Source organism: Perca flavescens, chromosome 7 (assembly GCF_004354835.1).
Source record: "Perca flavescens isolate YP-PL-M2 chromosome 7, PFLA_1.0, whole genome shotgun sequence".
NCBI lineage: Eukaryota > Metazoa > Chordata > Actinopteri > Perciformes > Percidae > Perca > Perca flavescens.
Window position 1 is genome coordinate 31251205 of NC_041337.1, and position 16304 is coordinate 31267508.

At 40.9% G+C, this 16304-nt stretch overlaps 1 protein-coding gene across 1 annotated transcript in view; it reads right to left on the reverse strand.

The window, feature by feature from the left end:
- The window catches only part of lamb2 (laminin, beta 2 (laminin S)), a 56950-nt gene extending 43784 nt beyond the window's left edge, over positions 1–13166 (reverse strand). The window contains exons 1-2 of the mRNA XM_028582424.1: positions 13033–13166; positions 12538–12605 (exon numbers count right to left, since the gene is read on the reverse strand). Of these exons, the coding sequence (XP_028438225.1) occupies positions 12538–12568 (31 nt within the window). The 5' untranslated portion in view covers positions 12569–12605; positions 13033–13166. The remainder of the gene's footprint in view (positions 1–12537; positions 12606–13032) is intronic.
- Between the last annotated feature and the right edge of the window lie 3138 nt (positions 13167–16304).

A 16304-nucleotide genomic window follows, 5' to 3' on the forward strand; every position in this document is an offset into this window, starting at 1 on the left:
TGAAACAAAAACATTTTTTCCCCACAATCCGTCGAACCAGCGTCCAACTCAGAATGCTTTGATTGGTCAATCAGGAGTCGGTCCAAGTAATAATCGCCAGCAGTTTAAAAATACATTTGTACCTGCCTCAGAAGAACAGTGGTGGAGACTGGAGTGGAGAGTGATGTTTCTTCAGGCTCCACAGCCCGTCCAAGTGCCAGGGAAAGCTAGTCTGGCTATTACCAGACCAAGCAAAATTTTTTAAGATGGAACATTAGTCTGGGGAGTGTGCTCTGTATTTTCTACTGCACAAGAGGCATGATCAACGGGCATAGTTCAAATGACTCTGTACGCAATTGGATAGTCATTCAACCAATCAGACCAACGCACCGGGTGATGTAGCAGCGACAGCGGCATCAACGGGTTACTGTGCTTTGGTGGCCGCCATGTTGAATGTAAACAAGAAGCTGCTTGGTCGCTTCTCTATCGTCATCGTGTTAAACCCGCCAATAGCGTGCCAGATGGATAAGCCAGTTTGTGATTGGTTCCCGCAAAATTGTAACGAAAGCAGGATAGATAAACGTACAGTTTTCCAGCCTGAGCTGTAGGGCAAAATCAACACAATTAACCTTACAACAACTGCACCATACGAGTTAAAAAGGGAAAGAAAATGTGTGAACAGCTGGAGAGATGAATTCAAGTAGGTGCGTTATGAAGAAGGAGTAAGGTTCTGCAGCGTCTGCTGCCGGGGGCATCCCAACTTGGCTGACAAGTAAGTGACGTTAGCTAGCTAGCATCGGCAGCTGTGTACTTAGCAAGCATTAGCAGCATTTGTATCGGTTAAATGTACGTAGTTAAATATCAGCTAATATTCAACTGTAAAGTAGCTACACCTTTTAAAGGATCCCTTGGTAAATCAGCCTCTTTTAAACCAGCTTTCAACGGTTCGTTCGAATTCTGCTTTAGCAAAACAAATAAATTATAAAATGATAAATCTTTATCCAGACAAGTGACTTTTGTGCATGGACAAGTGAAACGTAAATGTACTTGTCCAAAGGACAAATGCCTCAAAAAGTTAATGTAGAGCCTGGGCCTGGTCCACCTAACGTTCTAATTTTGGGAGCCATTTGATATATCACAAAATGTTAGTTATAACCCTAGTATGGAGCATTGTGTGTTTTAGTACCACTGGTGGCTTGGCTATAAGCTCAAACGTCTACATAAAACACTGAGGTTCTTCAGGGGTTCTGTAAATATTTATTGTGGTATGCCACACAGTTTAGTCCTGGGCCCTATTGTTTTTTGTGTGCATGCTGCCATTAAAGTCTACGAACTGAAAAACAGCCATCCAACCATGTTTCATTCGCAGATGACACAAAACTCTTTATCTTTTAGTCTTGTATATTGCAAGACAGTAAGAACCTGATCAAACATCTAAAACTGTTTCAAAACATGGCAACGAGGATTTCCTCCAAACTGAGAATACTCATCACACCTGTGCTCAAATCTAACCGCAGGTTGCCTGTAACTTACAGAATCAATTTATAGGTGGATGTACTAAAAAGATCACTGTGCGCTCCCATGAACTGTTCCTCTGTCCGGGACTAAAGCCTACAGTGACGCTGCATTTAGTCACCAAACTCTGGAACAGTCTCCCGGTAGATTTACAAATGTTCACCTCGCCCTTCTTACAACCTTTACAAGAAAACTTAAAATTCATCTTTCAAACTTGCTTTTCCCACTAAACTATTACTTTATTTTAAATTACCCACAGCATTAATTGTTATTCATTAATAAATTCATTTTTATCTCTTACTTGTTCTTCCTATTTATTTTTTCTGTATTTTTTTCATCTTTTTGGACGCAGATTGTATTTAAGCAATATTAAACAAGAATGTTTGATTTAACGATTATTGGCATGACAGTCATGCGGCTAAGACCGAGGCGCTTGCCCCGAGGTTCGTAAGCATCACTGAAGTGTGATGAATGAATATGATGTTAAATCAAACCCTCGAGTGTAATATTGCGATTATACAACAATGGTTACCAAAAAAATAAAAGTTATAACCAAACTGTATCATATTGTGGGGCAATTCGCTCTCAAAATAAATGTTAAAAAACCTGACAAAGATGATTTCTAGTCCCTCCCTGTTTAGTCAGCCAGTCAACTTAAGCGAACTTCAAACTACAGAGACAATTACCTGTCCCTGTAAAACACTAGTCAGCAGCTAACTTAAGCTAACGTTAACTTTGTAGAGATCGTGGGACTTCCCAAACTGAATAACTACCGCACATACAGTATAAACACAAAACTGCTTTGCTAGCTCAATCTTGTTGTAACTAAGATATCTGCTGAAAAAAATGAATTTTTCCCTCGACAGATATAGCTCCTATACGTCTGCGATTTAGCAGCTATTTTCTAGGTAGTGCCGTCACCGGCACAGTTGATCCAAACGTATCCAGTGAAATTTTACTTCAGAGCGTTGCAACAAATAAGTCGTTTAATCCGATGAATCACTTTATCTAATTGGAGAGCTTTTGTGTGTTCCACTGTGGTTCCTGAATTACTTGCATGAATACAAATGTTTTTAAACAGTTTTTTAATTAAACTCAATAATGTTGACAGAAAAATTACTCTGGGTGTGCTGTCATGCTGATTTGAGCACGTTCTAAATGTCTAGTTGACCAATCAGATTGTCTGGTCGGATATAATTGTTGTGTAATGAACAATACATGTGTGTGCAATATAAATGTACATGTTATTATATAAAAACTAGGAAATATGAAATCTCTGGCTTCAGATGATTTTGTATTAAATATTGAATTCATATCAAAGAACATGATGGCCCAGACATGTTATTTTGTATTTGACAATTATTTGCATATATAAAACCACAGGAAGCAGAGGCTATTAGTAGCAACTTGTCAATTTTCATATATTTGGACTGTGTTCATTATATATTTTGTCTTGGTCTAACATGGTCTTTGAGTCTTCCTCAGCTGTTTGTCACTGACTGACTGCCTTGCTGTCTAAGAGAAACTGGGTCTCAGTGAGTGTGGCCAGACATTGGCCATTACACAGGCTGTTAGATCAACAAGGCATGGATCTCGGAGACAGCTGGTTCCACTGGAGGAAACGTTCACATTCCTGACCCATCCCGGAGACGTCTGAATCACTCCATGTTGGAGAGGAAACATGGAATATCATCAGCAACAGGTGGACAGTGGAGAGTGGGTTTGGATGGAAACTTGCACTTCATGTTTGTTCTTAATGCAAAGCAGATTCACTGCCCATCCTGCTCCTGTCAAGCCTTCATTCCCACGTCTGCAGTGATTTACTGACGTTCTAATACAGATCAATGTATAACAGTGTTTGTAATAGTCTGTCTGACTTCTACAGTATGTTCACACTGAAGGCTTATGGTCAGACGGAGTTTGTGTCCTCATACTATATTTGATCATTTGGAAATCACTATTTCTAGAATGACCAGGATTATTATTATTAAAATAGAATAAAAAAAATTAAATCAATTCTCAGTCCATAATGCTCAACGCATTCTCATGGATGGGTTTGTATCACATCGTATGAAACTTATGCACAACAATAATGATATTCTAGGAAATTACAGCGACCACTGTCCGCTCACATGACAGCAGGTCACATGAAAGTTAATTTATGCCGATAAAAGGTGACTGTAATCCGGGTACATGGCACTGTAAGTGACTGTCCTGCAGCAACGACAGTTAAGATTAGAAAGAAGATCGTGGTTTGGGTTAGAACACTCATTTCCTGGGTGAAAGTCTTTTGTTTTCCCCTTAACTTCTTCCAGGAGACAAACTCCGCTCCCCCGCTTGAAAGCCCTTTTAGGAGCTATCCATCAATATATCCCTATCTATATACAAATTACAGTGCATTACTTTTCGTAGCTACAGTATATGTACGAATGGTTCATGAGAACAGCCTGCTTTGCTCAAAAAAGTATCCTTAAATGCAGCTGATGGTGGAACGTGAAAGTTTAAGTCTACACTATATCTACTATACTATCCTTTGAACAATAGTAGGGATAGACTGATTATCGTCCCTGGCCAATTATCGGGCCGTTTTTTGGCAGTTTGCAGATTATCTGTATCTGCGTTTTATTTGCCTGATAACCGATAAAGTTAATTCATTAAAAAGTGCTCTACTTTTGGCTCCGCTACAGCGGTCTGTCCCTCCGCTTCGGTTTCACTCACCACTGAGTCTGACTTAATGTCCCGCCCACATCACTCTCTGACTACCTTTTACTTAAAGCTTAAAGCATTTAAGCAAAGTTTTGTGTTGGATTTTGTAACATTCCAAAATCTTAATTTTTAATTTAAGATTTTCATTTTCACTGTAAATGCATATTGGTTCCAAATATCGGTTATCGTTTCATTAACTACCAATAATCAGTATCGGCCCTGAAAAAACAGTATTGGTCAATCCCTAAACAATAGTGAAGCTGCAGCACATAAAACCTATAAAGTGCAGTGTGACTTAGAGTGATGATGATGATGATGATGATGATGATGATGATGATCATATCTGTAAAACTCTGAGCTACTGGCAACAAAGTGCCTACTATGCTGCCTAAAGTGCACACATGGCCAGCAGATGTTGGGTGCAGCCTGTCGGTCAACCAGCTTGTCCGACAGTAACTCAGCTGAAGAGAGTGAGTTGCTGCGGGTTTGGTTAGTGGTTACTGAGGGCCAGATGTACTAACGCTTTTGCGCCCACTTCAGGCGTATTTGTTTCGCAACGTGTGCGTAAAAGCATGGCGAGGTATGTACAAACAGGCCGCACTGAGGTAAAAGCACAGAATGCCTGTTGCGGGGACTGAAAATGGCAAATTGCGCTTTTCCGTGTCATGCATATGCATTCATGGGAGGATGAAGGGGAAAGTGGGAGTTTCCCATAAAGAGATGGGGGGAGAAGCATAAAGTGCGCCTAATTATGTATTCCAAGGTATGTACAAAAACCGCCCGTGAAAGCGCACCTCTATTTTGCGGTGAAAATTGTTACAGATTAAGCAGCCATGCAATATTACAGTTACTGGAAGAAATCAAAGATGACACAGAATCTCTAACTCAGCGTTCACATTCCATTCCAGCAGTTGTTAAACTCCTCGCTACATTACAAATATTGGCATCAGGATAATTTCAAACAGTCATAGCATCAGCAGTGGGGATATCACAGTCTGCACTCAGCCGTATCATAGCACCAGTACTTGACGCTTTGCTACAGCGCACTTGTCAATACATACAGTTCCCCACCACTAATGCTGAAATAAAACACATTAAGCTGTTACCTCATAAACAAGCAGATCAACTTCGTTATCAGTAAATCTTTGTTTTGGCTGTTTTGACTGACTTGGTGGCTGATCCATGATAGAAAGATGCGCCCAATTTACGGTATAGTGGGCAGAGAAAGGTGCTGATTACCCGATGAACTGCAGGTTTGGTAAATACGACGTGAGCTGAAGTATCACAGCGTGCGCTTTCTGCGGGTTGGCCATGGCGCTTATAGCGCTACATTCGCAAATGTACGTACATCTGGCCCTGTGTGTGTTTGTCCTGGTGCTCAGCAGCTGCTCGGGGACCACTGAGCAGAGTGCAGATGTGCTCACTCTAGGTGCTAATCAGAGCCTCTGATGAAGAAAATGTGGCTCCACTTAGAGGGAAAGCGCAGAGAAAACTACAGCACACGAGCCATTAGTTGAGGCAAGCATTTAGTGTGTTTGCATGTATGTGTTGGTGACCTGTTTGAGCCTCATGGTAATCTGGCTAATGTGTGTGTGTGTGTGTGTGCATGTGCACAATGACAAATACTTTTCTGTCTAATGAGTAATTGTGTGCCTGTGTTTTCTCTAACTGTATGTGCATCTGAGTGCATTTGTGTTCCTCGTATGTAAACCTATGACCAGCAATGAACGTAATACCGTAGCAATTTCCTGCATGAAAAAGAAAAGGGGAACCTCTGTGTGGCCAAAGGCAAAGGCCAGACACATAGTCGGAGTATAATTTAGAATACACAGGGGAGTACTCCATGTGTGTAAAGATTTGAACTGAAAATGACCCTATGTTTCCCCTGAGGGAGGAGCCAGGGGAGAGCGGGAGCAAACAAATCTGCCCAACAATGCTTGAAAATGTATCTCGTATCTCTCCAGGTCCAGTATCTGCAGAGGCTCAGATGAGATAACTGTTTAGGCTCCTTAACTTCAAATCACGTCTAACATTTCTAGAAAACAATTTCTGTACAATATGAAAATCAATTAGTAGACTCTTGAAACTTGTGCTAAAAGCTAATGCTATGTAATCTCAAGCCCTATTCGCACAGGACTAGTATTACCTGGGGATTCCTAGTAATTTGTAATAATTGTGGAGGTCATCTGTGATCTTAATCCTGTGCGAACCTGCCGTGTCTGTAATTTGTCAAAAATTCCACTGCAAATTACCGACCATCTTGCGGTAAGGGATGTTTTGACTGTATTGACAATTATGCATGAACTTTTTGACAGAGCACTGACATCATATGTGGGGGATAATGTCAGTCAATTCAAGTAAAATACAGACTACACTTAACCAGTGTGAATGCGCCCCTAGAAGAACAGACGTGGGGGCTGTAATTCCTAAATTGAGGTCCCCTCGTAATCTTTTGCGAATAGGGCTTAAGTGAACATCAAATCTGCATAAATATATTTTTGTCAATGTTACGTTCCATGGTATTGTAATACATAACAAAGTCAGTGTCATGGTGAGTGCTACTCAGCCTGTGCAAACAGTTATCTTCTGTTTGTCATGTCTGAGCAGTGACTAGAAAGACTACAAAGAGACTACAATGTTTTAACAGAACTCCTGTGTTACATACAGACAAGGAGGATCTAATAAACACATTTTTTTTTAAAAGCTTTCAAGTTGCCAAATGGTAAATGTAGGTTCTAATAATTGTGGAGTCTAAGTTCTTTCTTTGTTTTCAGGTAAATGTTACACTACACAGTTAACAACAACATGCAGGCTCTTTGGGAATTCTCACGTCAATATCATATACTATATATTCATCAAATACAGGTGACATATCTTTTTAGGTGTGACATTGTACGATCTGTGTAGGGACAGCAGATGTAAAATAGCCTTTTGGCTAATTCTGGCACATTTTACATTTTTATATGTATTATTAGTGTGCATAGTCCCTGTTAAATAAACATGAGACAACTGGCCTACGTTTACAAGGTTTTATTAGACCTTTGTCTGTTTATATATGTGTGTGTGTGTGTGTGTGTGTGTGTGTGTGTGTGTGTGTGTGTGTGTGTGTGTGTGTGTGTGTGTGTGTGTGTGTGTGTGTGTAATTACAGGGCTACAAGGTGAAACCACTATGAGGTCAAACAATCTTCCATGACAACAACATCATAATCAGAAATCTCTCGAGGAAATAATCACATTAATTCCATCCTTCCCTGTGTTCTTCCTTCCTCTCTTTGTCTGTCTTCCTTCCTTCCTTTCTTTCTTTATTCCTCCTTCCATCCTGACATGCTGCAGTATCTCAAAGTAATTGCTGCTTGTCTGCGATTAGATAATAAGAGGTGTCTGAGAGTGCTTTTTAACAAGCTGCACAACCCAACCTGTTATTAGATTTGTCAAACAAATAGCATGTCAGAGGTAAAGAGGGTGGACATGACAGGAAGACATGTCCCTCTGTATTCTAATTGTGGTAAACATGGAGCTTTCAAACAGGAAGAAACTCATACATCCTGATGATAATATGTCTATTTTTAGGAATTAGTAATGCCATTAATGACTTGTGCTGTTGAGAAAAGAGTAATGTGATTACTTTTACACTGAGTACAGTATGTAATGAGTAATTCACTTGCCCTACATTGTTCATGACTCAATGAAGATATTGCACCGGTGAAGCAGAGTTGGTCGGCTCCGTCAGCTTTTCCGCTCACATCAAAGCAAACAGGTCAGTCTTTTTATTTATTAGGCAGCTGCTTGTTTGAATTTTTTCAACGGGAGAGTTCCGGTCAAACCAGCAGACCAGGGCTGTATTTTTGATGGTCATTTCTCTGGTCAGATATTTTGAGATATTTTTTATTTATTAAGCAGCTTCCATTTGACTTGTTGACTTAGTCATAGTACCGTTCGCAAAGCACAGGTGTTACTACAAACATGAACATTGAAGTGTCCCAGTAAGCCATGATAATAAGAAATAATCAAGTTTGTTTGATTTCATTTGTATTATTTGTTTCATTTATCTGTTTCCATTGCACTTTGTCACATTTTGTTTTTTATCAATAAGCCAATTTTTCCAACTCAGTCAAGAGTAAATACTTCTTAGCGATATTTAGCCCCTTTTTTTCATGTTCAATGTCTTCAATGTCTTCAAATTCCCAGCGTTTCCACTGAGTGTTTTTCATTTGCAAATTGAAAATGTGAATATAAATAGGTGGATGAAAAGGCACTTAGTGTGACAGTGAGCCAGGACCCGGGAACTGAAGCTAACCATCATTGATTTTAATATTTACACCTGTGCATTTCCAAGTCAAAATGTCTTCTGTGGAAAAAAAAAGGCCTGTTACTGTGGATTTTAAGCTGGGTGTTAACTTCACTGTTTGTCTCAATATTTGCAGTCGGGTCACTATGATAGGTACAGATCAGGGCTTGTTACTAACCATGAATATACAGTCACAGAAATAACATAGGCAACACTCAAAAGTGAAGATGTTAAAGTCATATCGGTGTATAATGTCAAATTGTCCAAAAACCAGTGGCAGTTCTAGGCGCCAGGCTAGGGCCACATGTGATTTTAGGGGTACCAAATATATTTAGCATAAGTGTTATATACTGTAGCTCCATAGGTTTGGTTCTACAAAAGACCAACGATACACATATGGAATAACCATTAAAAAAAATTATCACTGAACATGAATAACATCCCCTCTTTGGGGATAAAAGTGGGGGGCCAGAGTGGGGTCGAGTCTTAATATTACGGGGGCACTGGCCACCATTGCCGCCCCGATCCCCACCCCCCCCTAGAACCACCACTGCCAAAAATGTATCGTGTTTCTTTCCTCGTGGTAACATGCCTGTTCACTCCACACTGTCAGCACATGGCAGCTCCACTCAGGTTCACCACTGTACTGTACCAGCTACCCTATTGTTTTTAATGACACCATCTCCATTACCCATTCCTCCTCCCTTCCTCTTCATCCTCCCCCTCAAGTCTTCCTCCTCCTCTATCTCCACCTCCTCTTTTCATCCAGAAAAGCCCCTGCCAACAGGACGGGGAAACCTAACTCACCGTCCTTTCATATAAAACAAACCTGTGCCCTCTCCTCTCTCCCCACCCCTTCCCCCTGTGCCTAAAGTCTTTCTCTCCCTCTTTTCTCTTTGTCGCGATTCTTTCAGCCCCCCCCACCTCCAATTTTTCAGCCTCTCTCCCTCTCTGTCTCTGGTGCTGGTGGTTAGAAGGCTTTACCGCACCATTGTTCTGGCATCCGCACATTTCCGGAGGCCGTGGCTTACAAAAGCTTCGGGAACACACTCTCTCACTCCCACTGCCTAATGCCAACACTCACCTGCCCACACACACACACACACACACACACATCAACAAAACCCCATTCCTTCGCACATACCTCTTAGAAAGGTGAATTACAGAGGATTTACCTCAATCCTCTTTCAAGTTTCCCTTCCTTGCTTTCTTCCTACTTCCTTCCATCCTCCCTGCCTTCCTTGATTTTTCCGAAATAATGATGTGTGGCTCTCTCCCTCAGTTGAACTTATCACATCACTTCATGTAAAGTCATTTGCAAAGTGACACTCAAAACAAGTACTGAGGGAAAAGAGCTGTATCATCATTGTCGTTTTGCTAAAAAGCTAAAAAAGGAAACACAAGAAAACTTCTGCAGATGCACACACACACACGCACGCACACTCCTCTATCCACCCCCACCCACCAGAGAATAACAATAGAAATAGAGAGTGAAAAGAAAAAGAGAAGAGAGGAGGCACTGCTGGTTCTTTTGTCCCTGTGATCAACCTGAGTCCTTTCACCCTCCTCTCCTTATCTCTCTCTCTCAAACACACACACACACACACACACACACACGCATCCATTCTTACACACTCCAATTAACCCGTCTCTGCCCTGGGGGGTTTTTGGACACAACCCTTGACCTGGGAGCTTGTCCTCAGAGGCGTCAGGACTCTCAATGGACAGCTCCCTATCTCTATAATGACAGTGTGTGAGCTTTATAGACACACACGGACACAGACTTCACGTCAGACACACTTGTTCACCTTTCCACTCTGAAACACATCCTTGTCTCCCATTTCCTGCCCTGATTTCCCTTTAATACAATCTCAGCTGATCCCATATCTCTTTTTACCTATTTCCTCTCCACATCACTTAGAGGTTACAAAGATGTTCTCTTACATCTCTGACCCTTTTCCTTTGACTCAGTCTATTGACTTCTACTGTAAATACTTGGAGATAAAAGGGCTTCTGAGTTAATTCCTGAGGTACAAGACGGTTTTTGGAATGAGATGGAAACCAGAACCAATGACGAGGAGGATTTTGTACAGCCACCAGAGAACAAGCATTAAATCGGGGCATAGCTGCAGCCAAAAACATAATGCTCAATACACAATTTCTTTGACTACCAATGGAAACCTGAACCTAGATACTAAACTAATAAAAATACTTGAATCTATTTCTCTCATCAGTTAGGCCTATATCAATGTATTTTGAAGGGATCAGCCCCTCTTCTTCTTTTAATTGATAGGGTTGCATTTTTTAAAGTCTGTCTTAAATAAAATGTGTACAATGCCTCCCAAAATAGTGTAAAACTGAGCCCCGCTTACTTCAAACCACAGAAAAACACAATACAGAATGTAAAATACCACAAAAATGTTCTAACTTTGGCAGAAAAAGAGTTAGTTAATGTAGGATCCCACCACTCATGGTAAAAAGCAGAAATAGAAATTAGAAAATACCTTTCCAAGGCCTTTAAGTGTGTACATGTTGTTATTGTTACTTTACAATGTCTTTCCTCTTGGTTTACAAAAGAAAAGAAGAAAACCTGAAGAAAAAACGCACCAAGGGGGCTGCTGTGTGTCCTGAAAACGATCTGAGCCATCGTAAAGAGCAGCAGTAGTGATCAGTGCTAATGTCTGAGGAGCCACCCTGGGTGCTAACAGCAGGCACTAATAGACTTTAACTGGAGCAATGAGCCCATTGTCTTCAGCTACAGGGAACAAAGCATTTATTAAAGCATTTTATAGAGGGTCATTAGTCAGATAAATCTTTAGCTAACTGATAGCATTGAGCACACATCCACTTTGCTTGGAGTAGTGCAGGTGTCAGGCAATAGTACTGATGGCTTTTCACAACTTTTTAGTGTCTTTTTATGGCTTCCAATGAGACAAAAACAACTGATTGAGTGGACTGAAGCCTTCATCAGGTACTGTGTGGTTCCTAGCCTTCCTTTATTTCTGTCACCCACACACACACACACACGCATACACACATACATGCATACATGCAGCACTGGACACGCACGCATCCAGAAGGGTCCTAAACAGTGCTGGAGGTAGGTGTGGAGTGGGTGTCTCTATTTGCGGATTCAGCTGGGCTGTTTTAGGAGGACCATAAAAAGAGCGACACCACCCACAGAGAGAGGCCGACAGACAGAGACAGGGACGACCCCACAGACCCGGAGGGCACCAGGGGCCCTAAAAAAGAAACATCTTATCTCTGTGCAGGGGCCAATACTCCCATCAGCCTCACACCCACCATGTTCAGGCTACTTCTACCAGAGCTGTTGCTTGTTTCCTGCACTGTGTTTAACTGGGGACTGTTCTGTATATTGATATAGGATAAGAGATGTAACTGCCAAGTCTGCTCTAGAAGTCACTGTGACAGACAAAGAGACACATTTCATGAGTGTACTTCAATTCATGTCTTTAATAAATGTTGTTTTGGCTTTGACTTGTACCTTGTATTTGCATTTTGGAAGAGGTAAATACATGAAACCACAAGTGCAGTTTTGTAAAACAACTTGCGATTTTGATTACCATTCACTAAGGTAATAACAAGGGTTTTCTGGTCCCCAGCCATTTCACAGCAAAAATGTTACTCTTGTAAAGGACAAAGCAGCCTCTTACCTTGTGTTAAAATCCTTATTGTCTAAACATAAGCTTGAGATATACCTCTTCTCAATGCATTCGAACTTGCAGACACCCTCTGGAACAAGTTTCAGGATCTTGTTACCATGAAAATAACTGATATGGATTCCACATGAAAACCGCCTAGTAGCCTTTTTAACTTGTACGTTAAATAAGACTTAAACTCAACATCCAAGGGCTTAACATGAATACATGGCCTACGCTCCATTTTTTCCAGAGACTTATCAAAGAAAGCCCAGTGACCTGGAGACAGTTGCCAGACTTTATATCCACTCAGTGAATCACTTCTGAGGATTTGTTGTACAGCAGAAAACATGGACTGACTTTAAAGGGCTCTGTGTACGGTCTACTTACCGCAGACGAGCATTACCAGTGACGCTTGCATCTCCGAGCACACCTCAACCCGCGGGGCTGCAGGCAACCTGTGGCAAGCAACGGTTTGTGATGAACAGTAATATACCACAGAGATATAGGCTACATTCAACATGCACCGAAAGAGTTTGGTTGTTTTTTTTTGTTGATGAATTTGAAATCTATGAAATAAAAGTTGTAGTCCCTGCAGAAGAATGCACACTTTGTGAAGTTTGGCTTTTATTTTGTCCAACTTTTTTGTGTTTTCTGAATCCACTATCAATTTTCCACCATATAGAAATGTCTACGGACCACTGTTCTGGTCAGTTCCTCTGAAAAAAACATCACTAGCATACTCTCAGTCAGGTGGGACTACGTACGTAGCCTAAAGCAAAAAAATGTTTTCAGCGATCCAATGTGTTAATATATAGGCAATATTTGGTTGTCTTTAAACTTTAAAAGATAATAGGCTAAGCTAATCAAAAAGACGACACTCACCGTGCTGTTTTGGTCTGTGTTGTGTACAACTACCGTCTCCCTCTTGGTCCACTTGCTGCGGAGTTGCCCGGACGGATGCGAGGCTGAGCGGCGATGAGAAGTCCTCAACTCCTGCGGCTCTCCGCTGGAAACCCCGTGCTGGACTCCCGGAACGGAGCAGAGCAGAGACACGGCGGGGAGGGCGCGAGCCGAGGGGAGGGGGCGCGAGACGCGGGGGAGACAGGCCCTCCTGCTGACTGGATGGTCGCGTGTAGAATCCACGGGTGGGCGGAATAAGGTAGGGGTAAAAATAAAGATAGTAGGCCTACCTTTTTAATGGTCCTTTGTTGCATTTATTTTAGTTCGATGTGGCACAACAAAAGTTTTAACTTGACCACAGTTTTTTTTTTTAAATAAGCCCTTAAAAAAATAGTTGAGAGATGTCCATTTACAGCAAAAATGCACTTCCATCAATCTGCCTAGATTTGCCTCCATTAAAGTAAAATGAAGACATTTATTTAATAACATCTTTTTATGTGCATGAGTAGGCTAATGTGTAAAACCCAATGAACACAATAACATAAACATGCAAAAGATTATGTAATATTCTTTTGCTAATAGCTTAAGCTATGTTTATGCAAAAGGGATGAAATGTCACTCTAAACATATACTAAGGTAACAAATGCTGATTGGTTACTCAGGTGTTATAAACATGCAGGTGCTTATTGCCTATTGTTTTAGCCACCCTGTTGTGTTCAAATCAAGTTGTTAAACAGCATGTTGTTGTCAGAAAGTTCAAAAACAAGACCAAAATCAACAAGAACTAAACAAAAAGTAATATACTATGCAGTGCAATCTTTGTAGAATAGATCGGACTTGTTCTCCTGTGTTTCGGTGGAACTGCTTATAACAGTTCTTTGGGTAATTGATAATTTTTTAGTGGATTTCTACAAACCACCGCTGATTTCTGTTGAAACACAAAAACACTGACTGCTTCCCATACACTTCAATGTGGAAGTTGCACCACTCCCAGCAGAGTGACGTGGTTAATATTAGGGCTGTACGATATGAGGAAAATATGCGATCGCTACGCGATAACGTTGTTGGATATTGCGATAGCGATATTACTTGCGATAAATTAACAGATATTACAGTGTACTCTGTTCTGCCTTTCTGTTGCTTTCAGTATTCTTTTAAAATGCAACAAATTGCTTGCTGAATTTAAAACAAATAATAATTTCTAACATTCTTTTATTCAACAAGTTGAACATTGAATTGACAATGACAGGCACTACTAAAAAAGAATGACATATACACTTTAAAGTGCAGTTTTCTACTGATATTTTCTTTCAACTAACACAAAAAATCTCGTAGTGTCTATCGCGATATGTCGCAACCTTTCGCGATATGTATGTGATATTGCGATGACGATAAAAAAAAAACTATATATAGTGCAGCCCTAGTTAATAGCCAAAACTTTTATTTGGCTTTGTTGAATTATTATTGACAATAAACTGATAGTTTACAGGCATGTCTATAACACTATAAGCTTATTACTGGTGTCATTTACTGGTGTAATATTTTACAGTGAGACAGCACAAAGATGTAAAAAGACCATGTCGCATGATAAACAGTGGCTGTGTGCAAACAGATTTGGTTTACTAAAAGTGGCCAGAAACAATAACGTTTTAGATTCTTCATTTCAGCAGCCGATATTCCTCCATGTTTCCCTCAACAAAGCCAGCGCATGTTTTCCGAACAGCCCCCGGGTGTGTGTCTGAGAGCAAGGAATGCGCGCTCCCTGCTGGACGGATTAGATTCCCTTTTGATTGCGACCAATGAGCGAGCCGTGGACGCGCACAGATCACAGATCCCCGTGGCTGATGTCTCAAAACATCAGCCTCATCCAACAGGTGCTCGGGACGATCCCCATTAGGACTTCCAGCCATGCAATGAAAAACAGGAAAAAAAATACCTGCATGTAGGTTTGATCTGATCAAGAGGATGGATCTTCTGCAGGCTTTTGACTAAACATTTACAATTCGGGACGAGACTGTGTGTGTGTGTGTGTGTGTGTGTGTGTGTGTGTGTGTAATTACAGGGCTACAAGATGAAACCACTATGAGGGGGGGTGTAACATGAATTTCAAAACTCCGACCAACTGTCTGTCATGTCTGCGCTTTAACATCAGCAACATCCAATCCAATCACTTCTTCTCGTGGCTCCCCTGCACTTAACATGAATTTCACAACTCCGCACCAAGATTATTTATTATTTTTATTCAGAAACTCAACTGTCCGTCTTGTAAACCCGAAAATACAAATAAAAAATCATCATGAACTCAGCCATGATTTTAATGATTTTTTACTCGGGTGATTACGGGAGCTGGCTGCAGGACGACTCAGTTAAAAACCACCATGAACAGTTTTTAATGTTCAATCAGAGTCTGATTGAACAGACTCTCAGACTCCCAAGTAGTTCTAGTCTGATTATCAATCTATCACATTTTACAAGTGTATTTACTCATAGGCCTATCAGTTCTTTCTTTGGGTTCAGCATGTCTGCTGTGTACAGGTGGTGTGTTCTCCAGAACAAAGGCTGCTGTAAATCTCTGTCATATTACACATTCCCTGTGAGGCTAGAGGACAGCCTCTCTTTGTTAGAGCTCACGATCCAATGCCAGAACCCAAAAGAGCAGAGATCTTCAACAGTGGCTCCGGGACTCCTTAGGGGGTCCTCAGAGTCAATCATTTTTGAAAGTTTTTTAAATAGCCATCCACAGATACAGTCTATCCTAAGGGTTCACTGTGCCATATTATGTTTTAAAATGAAATCATGATTGATAAAATCATCTTAATAGCTTAGTATTCTATGCAACAACAAAAAAAGGTATGTATAAGGTTTTAGGTCGCCCTACACGTTATTGTAGACCCAGTTTAATATGCAACTTGATTTTTTTTTTTTTTTTTGGGGGCTTTTCCCTTTATTAAGTAGTGACAGTGGATAGACATGAAAGGGGGAGAGATATGGGGGATGACACGCAGCAAAGGGCTCGAAACCGGGCTGCTGCAGGACTCAGCCAACATGGGGCAAACGCTCCCACTGGGTGAGCTATGCAACTTCATTTTATACAATATATGTAGTAGAGGGTCCCTGCTCCATCTCTCTTTAATTAAGGGGTCCTTATCCTATCCTATAAAGCATATAGGACCCTCATAGAATATATTATAAGATACAGGCAGTGGTGGCCTAATGGTTAGAGATGCAAGCTTCTGACCGAGAGGTCGTCAGTT